An 18,460-nucleotide genomic window follows, 5' to 3' on the forward strand; every position below is an offset into this window, starting at 1 on the left:
CCATCATCTCCATGCCCGAGCCCACTGCTGCAGAGACTGTGTCCATCCATCTTGTCAAGGACCTTCCTCTTTGTTGCCGCCCCTCTACTTGACCAAGCATGAGGTCTTTCTCCAGGGACTGGTCTCTCCTGACAGCATGGCCAAAGTATGGAAGACGAAGTCATGCCATCTTTGCCTCTAAGAAGCACTTTGGCCTTACTTCTTCCAAGACAGATTGGTTTGTCCTTTTAGCAGTCCATGGTACTTTCAGAATTTTCCTCCAGCCCCACAATTCAAACGCATCCCTTACTCTTTGGCCTTCTTTTTCCAAGGTGCAAGTTCCACATGTATACAAAGCAACTGAAAATACCCTGGCTTAGGTCAGGCACACGAGCCCTGGTGGCAAAGTGGTTATGCATTCAGCTGTAACCAGCAAGGTCATTGGTTTGAAACCACCAGCCTCTCAGGAAAAAGACCAGGCATTCTACTCCCTGGCAACTCACAGGGGCAGTTCTACTCTGTGCCATAGGGTCACTGTGAGTCTGCACTAACTCAATGGCCACGAATTTTTTGTTTTTCTTTTGGGATGGAGTCAGACGCACCTTAGACCTCAAAGTAAGGAACAGCCTGCTTTCGGCACTCTGAAGGTTTTGTGAGGCATGTTTACCCAATGCAATGCATTGGTAGTTAGGTTTATACTTAATTGTGCAGCAGCACATCCTTATTTAATAGCTTTCCATGCTGACATTTGAATGGCTTTTACCATAGAAAGACTAGCCCATGGCAGTTGGTCCTCATGTGTGTCTTCTCCAGTTTTCTTTCTCTGTTACAGTCCTCAGGAGTTTCCAGAATTTTGTTTTCCTTTTTGCATCAGAACCTCTTCTCAAAATAGAAATTCAACCACATGAAGTTGTAGAAATCAGCATTAAACAATATATTGTCACTTATAATAGGCAGAATCACACACACAGACCCTAAAAAATAATTCATGTTCTAATCCCTGGAAGCTGGATATTTCAGGTTCCAGGACAATGGAGATTTCAGTTGCAGATGCGATTGAGTGAAGAGGTGACTTTACAATGGGAGTTTATTGTGGGTTATCCAGGTGGGCACAAATTACCAGGGTCCTAAGCAGTAGAGGAGGCAGGCAGAAGGTCAGAGGGAGATATGCCCTTAGGAGATGGGCACAGAGATGCGCTTTTGCTTGCTTTGAAGATGGAGAAAGCCCAAGACAGCCATCATTTTAAGCCACCGACTTGGGGATGACCTGTTACCGCAGCAATGACAAATGAATTCACTCTCAAAACTACTACATTGACAAAGGGAAACGCCCTTGTCTGGTATGTCAGAGATCTCTGGGTTGCAAGAGATGCAAGCCTAGCTCAAAATACGGTATACTCAGGGGTGGGATTGAGCCAGTACCCACCAATTTGGTAGAACCAAAACCTAATTTTGCTGAGTCCGGCGAACCTGTTGTTAAAAATGGCACTTCAGTCAGGGCTCACTCTAAGGTGGGTGGCTGGGCAGCTGTCCAATGTGGACATCACAAAATTCTTCTTCTTCCTCTTTACTGTTCTTCTGTACAACAGCAGATTCTGAGCACAATGTTCGTTCCGTCCAAAGACATAATTAGACAGAACGATGCCGCAACACTTCTTTCATAAAACTCATACTTTTGATGAAATGCATTCTTACCCCCTTGCATTTCTTACTTCGGTGAACACATAGACCACCAAACACTCAGAGGGTAACACGCAGTCCTTCATTTCAGGTTTCCCACGAGACGTCGAGTGTTGTTATGCTATTCCTGAAAGTGTTCCGAGCTAAACACCATGTCGGAACAATCGCTGTTAGGTCAGCAGAAACGGACAGGGGCTCTGCAAAGATGGACATGTGCTCAGAGAAGAGGCCTGTTTCTAACGTGTAAACACAACAACCACTAGTAATCGGCCTGCCTCTAACGGACTGGGATCCCACTCTACAGTGAAGAGATGGTTCAGGATAAATCGCCGTCGATGATGCTCGGACAAAAGCAAAGAAAGTTGTGAGGATGCCAATCACGAAGCAAGAAGAGAATATCTTAAATAAGTTATTGTTTTGGGTCAGGCATTATTTAATATTTTTTTCATTAATATTTTAAAATACCTAACAAGCTAGTTTTTGTACCTTTTATTGTCCTAAATCTTAACTGAATGGAATAATAAACATTTTGGTATATCATTTTTTAATACTTAAAATGGTCATTAGGGCAACAAACCAGTTGTTAAAATTATTTTTTTTGGTTTAAAATTATTTCATTCCTACCACTGGTTATGCTTTCAGGGTTTTATCTTTAAAAAAATCATTTTATTGGGGGCCCTTACAACACTCCACACATCAACCGCATCCAGCAGGTGTGCACATAAGCTGCCATCATTTCAAAACATTTTTTCCACTTAAGCCCTTGGGTGTAAGCCCTCTTTCACCCTCCCACCCTCGTGAGTCCTCGGTCACTTACATATGGCTATTATTCCATGTCTTACACTGTCTGTTGCCTCCCTTCACCCACACTTCTGTTGTGTATCTCCTTCGGGGGTGGGGGTGCTACACATCCAGCCTTCTCATGGGTTCCCCCTTTCTCCGATGCTTTTATTTGAACCCTCCTTGGGAATGGATTCTTGTGTCGATGTGGCAGGACTCGTCGTGTCCTGGGTCCATCTCATCTGAGAGAGAAGAGCCATCCATCACAAGTGAGTAAGCAGCGATAAGGGAAGAGATGCCATGGCATCTGGAGATTCCCAAGGAATCAGGAACAACAGACAGGTCCCTTCCACCCTCCAGAGATGGCAGACAGTCCTTCCCTGGGGGCAGTACTCGACTTCCCGCCTCCTAACCTGTGAGGAAATAAACTTTGTTTGATAGAGCTACCCATTTCTGGCATGTATGTTAGCACTCGTTTCTCTCACTCGATCCTTTCTTCCATGCAAAAACCAACAACCAAATAAGAATTGCATATAAAAGAGGAACTGCAATTAAAAGACCTCAGGCCACAAGCTAGGTCTAAGATTCCCCAAACATCTGCGTGATGCTTTTCTTAAAAATAGTTTCAATGGCAACAAAAAAAATAGTTTCATATAAATACTACTCATTTTTAAAAAGTATGGTGGCTATGTGTATGAAATAGCAGATGTTGAGAAGACAGTGTAGTAAGATGTGATCTAGGATCACAGTTCCAGCCAGGAGAGAGCACCCACTTCCCCTCCATAGCATGCCAACGGGAGAGCTCATCAGAGCTAGGCAAGTACAGGAAGGACTGCCAGAGGGGAGTGAACGGAGTGGGACGTCAGCAGATTCACGGAAGTTAAAAGGAGGTAAGCGATCGTTACACCTGTTTCTATGTAATCCACACAGGAGAGCGCCAAAGCACCACTGATCCCCAAGATCCAGCATGAACTGTCCAGTGTGCTTGAGAGTAATAGAGCATAGTTGACATCGTCTGTAATTCAACTGTGCTTCATCTCGATGGCTCAAATAAAGCAGTTTTACCAAGTACACAGTTTTACTTAATTTTATTGAAAACACAAAGCACTATTAAAGGAAAATATTAACATAAGTTAACCCTCATTCATTATCTCCCTCGTGCCCCGCACACAGTGAATCTCAGTTTTGCATTCCATCACATGCATACAGACTTTACAGGGTCACCATGGTGGTGTGAATGCTTGGCTTCACCGTGCTTGCTTTCCTCACTGCGTATCAGACACATCCATGATTCGCCAGTCTCTAGAGAATTCCTTTAATGGCTGTACAGCACGTCACTACTTTTATTAGCCTTTCTTTCTCGACACAAAATTACTTCCAATACATAATACAGACATAAACATCTTCATGCAGTTACCTTCCCCCCCACCTCGCTCCCTTTTGAATTATCCCATAGATTGTGAACAGAGTAGGGCCCCGGTCGGTTTTATGGTTCTTTGAAGTGTCGTACCGACTATCTGCTCCCGTGAGATTGACAGTCTTGGCAACCCTGTTTCCAAGTCTTTCAGGATCACTTGGAGTAGAAATGGAGTGACCATCCCCTTCCTTCCCCCTCCCCCCCAAAAAGAGAGAGAAAGCAATCGACTGAGCGGCAGTGAGTTTGACTGGACTTTGGTTTGTGGAGTATCATACTGTGTTCCCAAAGGATCTATTTCAAATCACCTTCAACAGTTCCTTCCCCAAATTTTACACAGAAACAAACCAGAAGCGTTAGGTAGTTTTTAGACATCTGTAAGTAAAGCTCAATACTGGGAGGATGGTGCCGGGATGGGCGGAGTCTCTTTGAGTTGAACGTGGGGGTCCCTGAGAACTAAGGACCGGCTCAAGGGCACCTACGAACATTATTCTGGTTGCAGTGAGTGGGAATCCACTCAGCAGCAGTGGGTTTTTTAAAAAGCCAAAACCCAACCCTTTGGGTTGGGGACAGATGGGTTTCACGGGTGAATTAAAATTTAGACGTGTTGGCGCCAGCAAGGTTATGGCCCACAGGAAAACCGACAGGGCCGGCACTTAGGGCTAAGGGGTTTCTCGTGCAGAGGCTCCAGCCACCCAGGTGGCCTCTGGGCAGGCCAAGAAATGAAGGGACCGGGATGCAGGCACACTGATGGCCCACAGTGCCAGTTCACATACAGGTTGGGCAGGTCTAAACCAAAGAGATGGTAGGTGACGCCACCAAGGTCCCCACCCTTCTTATTGGAAGAGCTAGGAAGTATGTTCCCCAAAAATCCTATTAAAAAAAACAAACCCCCAAATTATATCCCAAAAGAACAAGTCAAATTTAAATTTGACTCTCAGTGCATTTTTTTATATTACAACTGTTCTACCAGCTTTCCAGCGCTAAAACTCAACGTCTATATGCAAACATGTAGAATAAGGAATTTTCCAGCATGCTTAAAGAGCCCCAAACTGGCTATTTACATCAAAGTGGAACATTTAAAACAGCCCTTAGCGTCAGCAAGCATTCCATTATTTTCTCCATAGTTTTTTCTTTCAGATTTGCCATTCGCTTACATTTCATCCATAAACGTTTGAACAGGAATGAACTTTTCTTACACACTGTTTTCTCTCTCTCTCATGGTCAGTACATTAAAAAAACAAACAATAAAAACCCCATGCACAATAAATTATATACACTACAAAGCAAAATGACTAAAAGTCAGTCCACGGTCTCGATTAATCCTACAGGTAAAAAAGAACTGTGTTTGTGTAGGTGCTGACTTTAGAGAGAAGAGATTCGCTTGCTGAATCTCAGCTGCTTGCAAGCTAAAGAGAACCCGCATGCACCCTGTGCATTACTTTTTAGGGTGACGAGACACGCAGCTCAGGGTGATTCTGGCTACCCCACACCCAGTGTTAATACTACCAGGAGCAAAAGACCAACCACAAGGGCAATTCCACCTTTTACCAAGGGCTCGGTGTCCCATGTTAGCTCTAAAAGACAGAGGTTTTGGGTGACGAGCCCACCGTTTCAAGTGCACAGACCCACGACTTTGCTTACCCACCAATCACTCGGCTTGTGTGCACAGTAAGCGTGGGGAACTAAAAGTTACCAACCCCCTACTGCGGGCCCGGCCAGCAAATACGCCTCGGTCACGTGCTGTGTGGACCTGATCAGACACTGTACACACACACACAGCCATGGGACCGCATGGCACTTGGGAGATTGCCCACGATCTCCCACTTGTTCAGGTCCGGGTCGTACTTCTCAATGCTCTGCAGGTACGTCCCCTTTGAGTAGGAGTAGCCTCCGGTGACGTAGATGCAGCCATTCAGGATGACGGCCCCGCACTCCATCCTCCTCTCCATCATGGGCGCGATTTCCCGCCACTCGCTCTGCTCAGGGTCGTAGCATTCGGTGATGGTAGTCTGCCCGCCAACGAGATAGAGCTTGTTTTCAAACGGAACCGAACACAGTCCGTATTCTTTTAAAAGAAGCAAGGGGGCGGGGGGAGGGAGAAACTTTTATTAGGATATAAAACACATAGAAGCAGTGTGTCGAGGGGGGGGCCCTTGAGCAGCAGCCCCAGTCCCGGAGTCCCACACAGGAAGGGGTGACTGGCAGACAGCTGCTACTTGCCCTTTGCCGTGAATGCCGCCCATTTAGGAAGTGAGAGAGGATCACACACGAACTTTCCTCAGGGGGGTTTGTCCCGCACAAAGGACAGGTGGAAGCCCTGACGTGGCCGCACTGACAGGGCTGCGGAAAGCCATGGCCTTCCAAGTGCCTGGTTGGCCACCCCCTTTGAGTGGGGGCCGCTGGCTGTCTCCCACTTTGCTCACTGGGCCGACACCCTGCTTTCATGAAACCCTGACCTCACTTTGACAGGATTACGGAGCCCGGGCAAAGCTGTGGGTGAGCGCTGGCCTGCCACCACAAAGCTGGCCCCTGGGAGAGAGGGGAAGTGGTTGACATGGCTGGTGGGTTTGAACTGCCAGCTTTGTGGGTTAGCGAGCCCAATGCACAGCTACCACCACTGAGTTCAAATGCAGTGAGCAAGTTACTTAATACTTAGGTGGCTGAGTTTTCCTATGTGTGACGAACCCAAACAAAAATGCAAACTCCCTGACAGCAAGCCGATTTTGACTCAGCAACAAGAAAACCCAAAACCTCCTGCCATCAAGTCGATTCTAACTCCAGCGTGACTTCACAGGAGGGCAATGCAGACACTGTAAAATCTCCCCTCATCCTCCTCCCACCGTGCAGCGTGGAGGTTCGAAATGCCAGTCTTGTGGTTGGTCAGCCCCACACCTAATCCACTGGGCCCACTCTGGGAAAACCAACCACCAAACCACATTGCTTGTGGCCGGCTTCTGTGGGGCAGGGCATGGCGCTCCTGCTTGTTCCCCGGGGCTCACCGTCTTTTTCCCAAGAGGAACGTTCGTGATATCCAAGCTGAAGGCCCCGGCCAGGCATCTCTATCAGTGCTGGCTCACAGCGACCCTACAGGAAAGGGTTTCTGAGACCGCAATGCTTCATGGGAGTGGAAAGCCTCCTCCTCCTCCCGCAGAGCAGCTGGTGGTTTTGAACATGGCCCTGACGGTTAGGAGCCCAACTAGAAGCCATTACTGCCCCAGGGCTCCTTCCATCTATACATGACCCTGTTCTACTTCTCCACACAGCACTTCTGGCTCGTCTCTCATGCCCTCCTGGCAGTGCAGGAACTGTATCTTGCCCACGGCGCTCTTTCCTGTTGGGGCATGGCACGTACTTGGCATGCTGCACTGTTTGCTGACCCCATGAAAGGCTGTACCTTGTACTCTCTGCCCGCAATGTTTGCCCAGACCATTGTGTGGAAGAAAGCACCCCTCTATAGAACGAAAGGGAACCTAGGAGCAAAAGTGAGGCTTGCGCTGTCAGGGTTGCAGACCAGCTCACTGTCAGTAAAGTCCTTGCCATCTAGGTCATGAACTTGAGGAGAAGTCTCCACTGACAAGAATTTTCTCTTGATTCCATGTTCCAGCATCCTCGAGCTTCTGACAGTTGAGAAAATAGTAAACTCTCATATAAGAAAAGTCCACTCGGTACTTTGTAGCTAGATAGAGGCCCACTTTTCATAGGATGGAGTTGTTTCAAGGCCTTGTGAAATGCTGGTTATGAAAATCACACACTTTATCAAGTGATTCAACAATGAGATTAGTACATTTGAATTATCCTAAGACATAATCCTCACTTTGTGATCCAATCTCGATTAATTGTCCTGGTACAGGAAAATGGTTAAAAATAGTGATTCTGGGTCATTTCCACTCATTATCCGGAGCCAACACAGTGCTCTGTTCTGATGAGAGCTTTTCCTTCCACAGCTGAAATTGCTTTTCGCCCCCCCCCACTCCCCCAATTTTTTGGTCAATTTCACTAAGCCTCCTGAAGCTAGACACCATTCTTGTTTGTTGAGCTCCCAGTACAGGACCGAGTGCAAAGGCAGGGCTCAGCAGTATCTGTCGCACAGGTAAACGGATGAACTAACGAATAAATACATTTCAAACGTAGCGTGCGAATGACCGCATCTATCACAAACACTGAATGCAAACAAATACCGTCTGTATTCAGGTCGGGCAGTGAAACAAACAGACTGATATAGTGTTCAGAGAGAGTTACAATGCTTTCCAGGAATCCAACAGCTCCTGAAGTGATTCTTTCCTGAAGGTTCTTTTCATTGAAAGGACTTTTATAAGGCTTATCTAGTCTAGCTTCCTTAGTTTACAGGAAAGCAAGACCAACTGCCTAAGCCACAGGCCCAAAGTCAAAACAAAAACGAAAACAAAACTCAGCCAGAGTCAATTCTGACTCCTGGGACCCCTCAGGACACGCCCCTGTGGGTTCCCGAGACGGCAACTCTTTATGGGAGTAGAAAGCCTCATCTTTCTTCCAAGTGAGGGCTACTGGTTTTGAACTGTTGACCTTACCGTTAGCAGACAGACGCATAATACACTATGCCACCAGGGCTCCTTCTCCTTTATCACTTACTAATTCTTCCCTGGTCTTCAATCTTTTTCTTCAGCTCTGTCCCTAACTGAGGTTGTTTCCCAACAATGTCACCACAGCCCTTGTCCCTCCCATCCTCTTTAGGCATCTCACTCATCCCCACACCCAGAATCAACATCTCCAAGCAAGTAACTTTCAGGGCTTCGCACGCAGCCACATTCCCCCTCCTGAACAGTAGATCCTATTTCCCCCTGCTCGTTGGGCAGTGTTCAGGGGCCATCCCACTTTACGGCTAAGCTGCCCATCTCACCACTTCCTCTCCTTCTCTGCTCCATGCGCTGCCCGCCTTCCGGGACCGAGGAATGACTGCCAGCGTCTTTCTCACAGCTCTATGTCCAAACAGCCAAGGCAACGGCCAGCTGCTGGACCCACAGCACTCTCCACATCTTTCCGGTCTGCTCCTCCAGGCGTTTTGCATTTTTACCTCGTTCATTACAACCGTCTCAGCCGCTCGCTCTGCCTTCCGTTTCTCTTCCAGCGCAATCATAAGAGACATTTTCTTCTTGGAACTAGAGCAGCCTACCCATGCTTTTTATTTCATTCTCCAAACTATCATTTCAAACCTCTCTCTGATGTTCCCCAACTGAACTCTCCTGTCCTAACTCCCCCATTTTACCCTCTGTGGCAGTTATATAAACTCTCCTGTCAACTTGGGAAGGGGTGGAGTCTGGCCTGTTAATTAGGCCATAGCCAATGAGGCCTCCCTGTGGACATGGCCTTCACCTGAGGATTCTGGGATCTCCTATCTTCCTACCTGGAGGTGGGACACACACTCTCTGCTTTGAATTCGTGATGACAAGACACCTAGAGAGCTCTGCTAGAGCCCTGGAGCTGGAAAGCCACCTGTAGACCCAGGCCAGCACTGAGATGCTTCCACCACCACTTGATCCATAAGACTTTCCACCCACTGGCCTGTGATCTTCCTGCATTCGGCATCATTGCATGTGTTTCGTGAGTCTGAAGAGGAATTTATAGATTGGTATTGGACATATGGGCGAATATTGGACTTATAGACTTGAATTGGACAGGGCTGGGATGTTTTCTCAATATTTACTCACTCTTGTATGTAAAGCTCTTTCTTATACACATATGAGTATCTATGAATTTGTTTCACTAGCCAACCCAGACTAACACCCTCTTACTACTCTCTATTCACACACATCTACTTCTGGGTACTGGTACACACTTTCAATGAAGTCTCCCTGCACAGATAAACCTTTCCTCAAAACGTATCTTTCTTATTGCAGCCCACAGCCTACCCATCGCGATAGCCTCAAACCTACTGCCATCAAGTTGCCTTGGCCTCCTGGAAATTCCACATGTTACAAAGCAGAACTAGCCCACAGGGTTGTCTTGGCTGTGATCTGTATGAGATCAGATCTCCGGGCCTTCCTTTCCTCCACAGCACCAGTGCGTGGATCTGAGCTGTCAACTTCAAGGTCAGTAGTTACATGCAACCCATTTGCACTATCCAGAGACCTCTTAATACTGCCAGACCCCCCTTAATTAGACCCAAGCTCTCTCACCTGAATTTCAATAGCACTTATTTATAACTTACTGAAGATTGCCCTGCACTCCCATTACATACATGCGTATGTGTTCAGCTTAAATGTAGTGAACAGCCCTCTAATTTGCTGATAAGACTTTTCATTTATTGAGTTTTCTTTGTAAAGTAAAAAACAATCTGCTCACAAAATAGGTCAAGTGCTATCTAACTCTGGAGGTGAGTTCACAAAAGGCTCGAGTGAGATAATACTAGCATACTGTGGAGGGCATGGGCTCCCGGCCAGACTGACTGGGTCTACAGCCCTAATGGGCAGACCTTGGATCATTCCTTGTGGCCTATAAAGATACTAACAGTATCTTGTTGCGGAAGTTACATAATCTACGGTCAACTAGAGTGGAGGGGTGGAGTCTAACCTGTCAATCACGTCACAGCCAATAAGGCATCTGTGTGGGCATGGCCTTCTCCTGAGGATTCTGATGTCTCTTATCTTTCTCCCTAGCGGCAGGACACACTTTCCCTGCTTCATCTGCCTGCTAACAAGACACATGAAACCACACTGATCCGAGCCAGAGCCCTGGAGCAGGACCCATGTCAGCGCTGAGATGCTTCCACTGCCACTGGATCCACAAGACTGTCCACCCACAGGCCTTTGATCTTCCTGCATTTTGCGTCACTGTATGTGTTGCATGAGTCTGAAGAGGAATTTATAGACTAGTATCGGACATATGGGTTAATATCAGACCTACAGACTTGATCTGGACTGGGCTGAGATGTTTTCTTAATATACAATCGCTCTTGTATATAAAGCTCTTTCTTATACACATGAGTGTCTATGAGTGTGTTTCTCTAGTCAACCCAGACTAGCACACTCATTGACACTCCTTTCTTACCTGGATGCGGGCTGGAGGTGATGAGAGTCCACTCGTTGATGTCGGAATTGTAGCTCTGCACCTTGTCGTAGGTGCAGCTTCCCCGGTAGCCGCAGTGCCCGCCAATGACGTAGATGACTTCATGTAAGACACAGGCAGTCGCATTTCCCACACCTGGGTGTTTAGCAAAAGTCACAGCTTTAGATGGATCTTTCCCGAGTCTGCTTCCGTTAAAAAGTCTGTGTAATCTTTCGTTATTTCTGTAACCAGTGACCACACGAAGCTCATGCCTGCTTTTGTTAGCACCGACAGTAACGCAAGGCATTGGGGCTTGGCGCTTTGTGGTACGTAAGGGAGCACAAGGAGGCTCCGTGTCCTCAGAGAGCCCGTGCTCTCGTCCGAGAGTGCGAGGCAGCCCAGGTAGCTAGAAGACTGCGTACAGAAGAGTAGGGGCACTCTGAGAGACAGACAAATGAATTGCCATACATGTTGAGGGCAAGAAGACCTCGCTTTTGAAGAGGAAAATGAGGGCGGGTGTAACGAGGTGGTAGGGTTTGACCAGGGCCTTGGTAGAAGGGATTTGAAGCCAAGAGGCAAGTACAGAGGTTTCCAGGACGATGTCCACTGCAGGTGGCACACGGGTGGTTGTGCAGGAGGTAAAGCTGCAGAGACCAATAGATGCCCGTGGTAAAGGACTCTAAAGCCCCACTAAGTAATCTGGATGGCTTAGGTTTTTCAGGGGAGGGGAGGAACCGAAAAGATGAAAGGGCACAGAGGCACTGGGCCCAAGTGAGGAGTGAGGCCCAAAGTTGGAAGGCCACACCGGTCTGTCAGGTTGTCCCACTGTGGTGGATGGCTAGAAGTTAGGCTACCGGTGTTCTCAAATGCTGGCAAGGTCACCCACAGTGGAGAAGGTTCAGCGGTTTGCTGACTGACATGCTCCTTTAAAACTTCCATCAATGAAAGCCCGTGTACCAGCTGTGAGCAGCCACCCAAGACAGGCCTGGCTCCCTCCAGAGCTCAGAACCGGGAAGAGAATCAAAGACGCAAGGGAACTGGGCATCCTCAGGATGAATGGACAGCTCGAACCCCGACCTCGATGAGCCGGGGACCAGAAGAACTAACTGGGTGTCCGGGCCACTCTGAAAGAGACTGCAACAGGGGTACTGGAAGACTGGGAGAAAATTGATGAACCAAACGAACTCTCCTGACAGGCTTGGCTAACTCTCCTGACAGGCTTGGCTAACTCTCCTGACAGGCTTGGGGCCTTTGGGCGGGCTTCAAACCTGCAACCCAAAGCAGCCAGCATCCCAGCTGTCAGTCAAAAGATAAAAAGTGAACAGTAATACCTGGGGAGATCCATTCCTTAGACCGAGTAACCACACCGGAGATCAGAAGGGAAGCATTTCCTGGGGGATAAAGCTGGGGAGGCAAGAAAGGATCTGAAAGGAGGGCAGAGGGAATCAGGAAGTGGGCAAGGGGCTGTTTGGTGGCAGAGATGGCAATCTATGTCCCAGAAACATATGCAGACAAACTGGTGAATGGAAAACCAACCTGCCCTGTGAACCTGGACCCAAATCACAAGTTTTGAAAAACAAAGAGACCTTAAGTGGAGAGCAAATGCTTTGAAAATGATGAGGGCAAAGAATGTACAGATGTGCTTTATACAACTGATGTATGTATATGTATGGATTGTGATAAGAGTTGTATGAGCCCCTAATAAAATGTAAAACAAAACAAAACAAACAAAAAAACACAAAGAGATAAAGAACATCCTTATGGATCACGGGGAAAGAAACCCTGTCTGACGGTCTTGTTTCAGAAACGTCATCCGAAACGATTAATCCGTGGAGGAAGACACAGTGTTTCATGAAACAGAACCAGCAGGGGCGAAATCCACCCTCAGGGAGATAGACCGTCCAACAGTCAAAACGGTGGATTCCAACGTCACGCTGCCAACGATCGTGAGGATGCCGCTGCACCGGGCAAGGTTTCATTCTGTTGCGCCTACCGAGGGGCCACAGAGGCCAGAATCTGCTCGCTGCCAAGCAGTCTGCCATCTGTCCATCCATCCAACTTCCCTTGGAGAAGGCAGAGAGAGGACAGAGCCAAGACAGTCACACCAACAGGCTTTGCTGACTGACTAATCAGAGACAAGTAAGACGGATTTTTGAGACCTTGAGCTGAAAACAGCGAAAAGGACAGAGGACGAAATGACCTCGGGAGAGGTCGCAGGAAGGAGGACGGAAGGGGATGAGGTTTGCTTTCGTTGGAAGTGTCAGTTAGTCCCTCCACCAACTCTTACTACGCTGCTCTGTGCTGACCATTTCTCCTCCCAAGTAAAGCTAGCTTCCAGGCCGGGCAGTGCGGATGGAAGAGGCGGCGGGAAGATTCGGAAGTACCTAGGCAGCCAAGGATTTATTTCTTCCTGTCCATCCTTAAACCAAAAAAGGAAATGAACTTGAAATTTGACTCTGCCCGGTTTAAGCTCCTATTCCCACAGAAGACTGCTGGTGTGTTGCCATGACAACAAGATAAATTCAGTTGGGGAAGAACAAGGGTATTCATGCTACAGAAAAAGCAAACAAAAACATTTCACACAGGCCCCTACTCATCAGAACCAGCAGCAGTACAAACTGCAGGTGACTGACAAAGGGTTCCTCCTTCCTGGGGGTGAGAGGGGCTGGGGGATTAGGCTTAAGCTGGCATCTAAACTTCAAGTGAAAAGTGAAAAATCTGGCCCTTCAGACTGAGCTGGTAGGAAGGGGAGGCTTTGGGGCGGAGGTTCTCCCATTCCTCCCATTCCACTCAAGGACACAAGTGACTTTCTCTCACAGCTTGTGCAACATTGTAACATAGTTTGTCCAGCAAGCATTCTTCCAAAATGATTATTTTTTTAATTTCCCCAGAAAATTAAAAAGTCTTCCATCCTAGAAATAATCCTGTGGGCAACAAAGCCATTTAAATCATTATCATTAAGAAATGCAACAAACGTACGGAGACTGACAAGAGATGCTGAGGTAGTTGAACTTGCCCTGTTCCTTTTGTAAGAGGCAGAAGGAACCAGCCTGGGGGAGAGATGGGGAGCAGAGAAGAGGGGGTTGGGGGTGCAGGGCAGGTAGGGCCAATAGCCAGAGCAGCAACAACAAAGAGCTTTAAAAGCGACCTTCCCCCACTTTATCATCCGTTTCCGAACCTGCTGATGTACATCGATGCCTATGAGAAAATGACTAACATGAAAAGTTACTTCTGCCCCATCACAACTGACATTTTCTTCTAGAATGACACTCCTGACAATATTGTCTAACATTTACTCCGGGGAACACTGATCACTGGGCTTCTCAGGCATAAACCCATGGAATCTTCTCTATAACCCTGAATCAGCAAGCCCTGGTAGCGTAGTGGGTTACACGTGGACTGCTCCCTGCTAGGTTGGCGGTTTGAAACCACCAGCTGCTCTGGGGGAGAAACATGAAGCTTTTTACACCTATAAAGAGTGACAGTCTCCGAAACCCACAGGAAGAGTTCGAACGCTGTCCTATGGGGTTGCTGTGAGTTGGAATTGACTTGATGGTAGTGAGTATAACCCAAATGGTGTGTGTGCAACCTTAAGGTTGGCAGTTTGAACCCATCTTACAGTACAAACACAGCCTCTGACTGCCAGGAGCCAATTCTGACTTACAGTGACTCTGTAGGACAGAGCGGAACTGCCAAGACCGCAACTCGTTTAGGCAGTCGAAAGTCTCATCTCTCCCACAGGGGGTCAGGTAAGATGAGGGGAACCGCCTGGTGCTCCACTGCCGTACAGCTCTCTGTCAAAAGCCCTCAGCATGCACGGAGCTGGGACGCACAACCACTGGGCTTGGCCTGTTCTTTTATCAAAGGCATGTCAACCCCCATGGAACAGAGGGCAACACAGAGGCACAGAGAGGCGGAGTGATTTCCCCAAGCTCACGAGCAAGTCGGGAGAAAGACAGGATCTGGACCAGTGAGGCCCATCACCAGAGCATTCCACCACCTCGGGCTTCCTGCTCGACGCAGTCCAAAGACCACACCGGGTCAGATTCCCACACCCCAGCCAGCGTTAAAAAAAGAAACAGAACGGCCTGGGAAGATCCATCAGGGATAAAATGACACAAACTCGCTAACAAGCAATCAGCGGTTGTACAGCTCCCCAGCGCCAATGAATAAATGTAATTAAGGAAGGCTCGAATTCTGTTGGGTTTTTCTTTTTCCTTTTTTGACCGAAAGAAGGGAAGGAGAACAAAACTAATATGTTGTCCAAATCCAGCAGAAAACAGTGTTTGTCAGCCACATGAAGACCCAAGACCACCTGCGGAAGGCCCTTGGGTCTGTCTCTGGAGAGGTCCTTCATGGCAGGCTGAAAGATTTTGGCTCCTGTAGGGTAAAGCATACTCATTCTCCAGCTCCCGGACAGACTGCCAAGAGCATTTTAAGAAAGAAAAACGTGAGCAGTGAAAAGAAGTTGATCTCGTACAGAACCTGGAAGAGTTCAATTTCAAGAGGAAGCAACAACAAAAACCAAAAAACCACCTTGCTATTTAAGACATGGGTTTATTATTAATAAATCCATCAGCTTGCTCTCTTCACTTAATCTGTGACTTCAATATATATTCCTCAGGCTCAATAGGAGGATCTGAACTCAAAACTTGGGCCTCTGAATAAATAGAATGGATCATGCTGACTTATTTTTCTTTTTCTATGCACACGATTTCTTTCCTAGCCCTAGTGCTGGCCTCCAGTCAGGTAACTCTCAGAAAAACTGGGGATTCATGATGTAGCTTTTACTTGGGACCCACTGTACAAAATCGTTTCAGGCCACATGGCTCTTGGCTCAAAATACCGTGCCAATTCTGACTCACTGTGACCCTATAGGATGTGATAGAGCTGTTGGTGACTTCGAACTGCTGACTTTGTGGTTAGCAGTCCAACGTGTAACCCATCACGCCACCAGGGATCCTCCGTGACTCCTACTAGGAGTTCCGAAAGGATAAATTCTTTTTTCGGATTATTGCAGGAAAAGTGAAACCTCTCGCCTGACCCTACGCATGTTAGCAACACAGAATAAATATAGCCTGCACTTACCTTTAATCATGTTTGCAATAGGAATCCATTTCTCCTTTAACGGATCATAGAACTCGGCCTCTTCCGCTGGGGCCCCTTTTCGGTAACCGCCTAAAGCATAAACACAGCCGCCCAGGGTGACTGCACAGTGGTAATACCTGGCATTGAGCATTGGCACACCTTCAGTCCACTCGTCGCTTTCACTGTTATAGATCCACACTGTGTCTAGAGCTTCTATGTTATCCGTCCTGTATCCCCCAGTGACATAAATGTTGGGTCCCAAACAGGTAACACCATAGCTCTCCCTAGTATAGTCTGGTATTTCTGCTCCCTGAATCCAAACATTTGTCAATGGGTCCCATATGTGAACCTCTGACAGAGGATGCCAGTGATAGCCTCCTATGATATACATGGTGGCCGTGGGCCTCTGGGAAATCTCTTTATGCATAGAGTTCAGAGCATTGTATATGAGAGATCGTATTTTATTTTCCGTTAGGAGGCAGCTCCTTTGAAGGCCTAGAGCTGTTTTTAGGTACACCGGATCTATATCTATATTGATATAGCTTAGGAGATTATATAGACACTCTATTCGGTTTTCTACATCATGGGCAGTCCATTTAATAACGGGCTCTATGATAGCTTCTTCTTTCCACACACTGAGATTCTTTCTGGACAAGATAAAAAGAAACTTCTCAAGGCTGATTTCCAGAAATTCCTCTTGTTGCCATACGTCCTTAAACCTCGAACACAGAATCCTTCGCGATTCCTTCTCTAGTTCTGGGCACACGTGGAATTCTGCAAAGGAGTGCATTCCAATACAATTATCAATATCCAGGTGCCTCACCAGGAACTGCTCGCAAGCCTTCTTTACCGAGAGGAACTGCAGCAGATCCGCCGCTTCCAGCAGGCTCTGAACATTTCTCTTCGTTATTTCAATTTGGGAGGTGTATGCATAATTTACAAGGCCTTCCAGAATGTCATGATGGATGCCGGAGAGTTTTATTTTACTTTTGAATTTTTCTTTCATGTCAGCTGTAAACATTGCCTTAAAATAGTTGCTGCACGCAGCTAAAACAGCTCGATGACACTGGAAGATCATGCCTGAAGGGCACTGAAGGGTGATATCAGTAAATAATCCATCCAAGTAAAACGTTCTGAAAGCATCCAGAACACCCACTGGATGCGATGAATCCTTGAAAAGATAGATGTAATCCTCTTGTCCTTTTAGAGCCATGGCTGCAACAAACAGGAGACATGAGTGTGCTTTCAACTGTGCCTTACCCCAGATGATCAGTGATAAATATGCCAATCATTTCGATTGATTAGCATCGGCTAACTGGATCGACTTCAGCATTCCAAAGAACAAACGTAACATGAGCAGGCCCTGTTCGGGAACTAAAATTGTCCATTTAGATTCAGGGTGGCCTAGGACCCTTGCGTTTTCCGGTTGCCTTTTAAGAAATATTGACCTGCTCCCTCTGACCACCCCGCTTCCGTGATCTGCCCAGGACTTCCCAGGGGAGGAGACTGGCAAACCACAGCGCCCCAGGGTTCCTCCACTCCGGGGGGCCAGACCTTGGGGAACTGGGGCACGGCCCCCCAAATTCAACCTCCAGCTCGGTCTCCCTTTCAAATCCCAGAGAGATGCCATGAAAGGCGTGACCGGCACATAACTGGTCGAGAGGAAATCTCGGAACGGAATGCGAAGCCTCCTGCCTTTTCACCCCGCGGGCGACCGGCAAAGAAAATGGCCCGGCGGCCGCCCCTCCAGCCCGCGCCCCGCACCCCGTCCCCGCCCGCCGCGAGGGCTCCCCGCCAGAGAGCCGCGCGCCGGGCCCGCTGCCCGCTGCCCGCCGGGCTCCGCGCAGGTGCGGGAGGGCGCCGCGGGCGGCTCGGGGCTCGGCGCGCGGCCATTGTCTCCGCGCCTCCGCCGCGGGCGGACGGGGAGGCGAGCCGACCTGGGTCCCCGGTCGGCGCCCGCCCGCCCGCCCGCTCGCTCCCCGGGCCGGCCTGGGCGGCGGAGCGCGGCGCACCTACCTCCTCCGGCGGCGGCGGCGGCTTGGGGACGCGGGGGACGCGGGGCTCGCGGGCGGGCTAGAGGCGGGCGGGGGCGGGGGCGCCTCCGGACCCTCTGACCATCTTTGGAAGCTGCCTGCTCGCGCAGCGCAGCGCCAGCCCACCCGCCGCTCCTATTTTGGTGCCCCCGCTGCTCCCCCCACCCTGCCGCCGACACAACAGCCCCCACGCGTCCTGGGCGCGGGGCCGCCCGTGGGGAAGGGGACCCCCCCACCGGACCCCCCCCCAGCCGGGGCCGAGGCCGGGGCGCGCTGCGGGCGGGGGAGGGGCGGCGGGCGCGCGGCGGCCCCTCCCAGGTGGTCTCCCCGCCCCCGCAGCAGGTGGGGCGGCGTCGAGCACCTCCTGTGCCGGCCGCGTCCCCTCGAGCTCTGGCTCACTCGCGCGCACACGGTCACGCTCGCTCTCCAAGAGAAACTGCACCTCGCGGGGCGTGTGGGGGCG

General features: G+C 48.9%; 1 protein-coding gene across 2 annotated transcripts in view; it reads right to left on the reverse strand.

Annotated features, from left to right (window-relative positions):
* The window catches only part of KLHL23 (kelch like family member 23), a 31,802-nt gene extending 13,652 nt beyond the window's left edge, over positions 1 to 18,150 (reverse strand). Inside the window, exons 1-4 of one of the 2 annotated variants that reach the window (XM_075529408.1) lie at positions 17,981 to 18,137; positions 15,965 to 17,179; positions 10,880 to 11,032; positions 3,512 to 5,921 (exon numbers count right to left, since the gene is read on the reverse strand). In XM_075529408.1, the coding sequence (XP_075385523.1) occupies positions 5,611 to 5,921; positions 10,880 to 11,032; positions 15,965 to 17,177 (1,677 nt within the window). In that variant the 5' untranslated portion in view covers positions 17,178 to 17,179; positions 17,981 to 18,137 and the 3' untranslated portion in view covers positions 3,512 to 5,610. Of the gene's footprint in view, positions 1 to 3,511; positions 5,922 to 10,879; positions 11,033 to 15,964; positions 17,180 to 17,980 lie in introns of those variants that run through there. The other variant, XM_075529409.1, reaches the window with a different exon arrangement.
* Between the last annotated feature and the right edge of the window lie 310 nt (positions 18,151 to 18,460).

This window comes from Tenrec ecaudatus, chromosome 13 (genome assembly GCF_050624435.1).
Source record: "Tenrec ecaudatus isolate mTenEca1 chromosome 13, mTenEca1.hap1, whole genome shotgun sequence".
In the NCBI taxonomy this organism is placed as follows: Eukaryota; Metazoa; Chordata; class Mammalia; order Afrosoricida; family Tenrecidae; genus Tenrec; species Tenrec ecaudatus.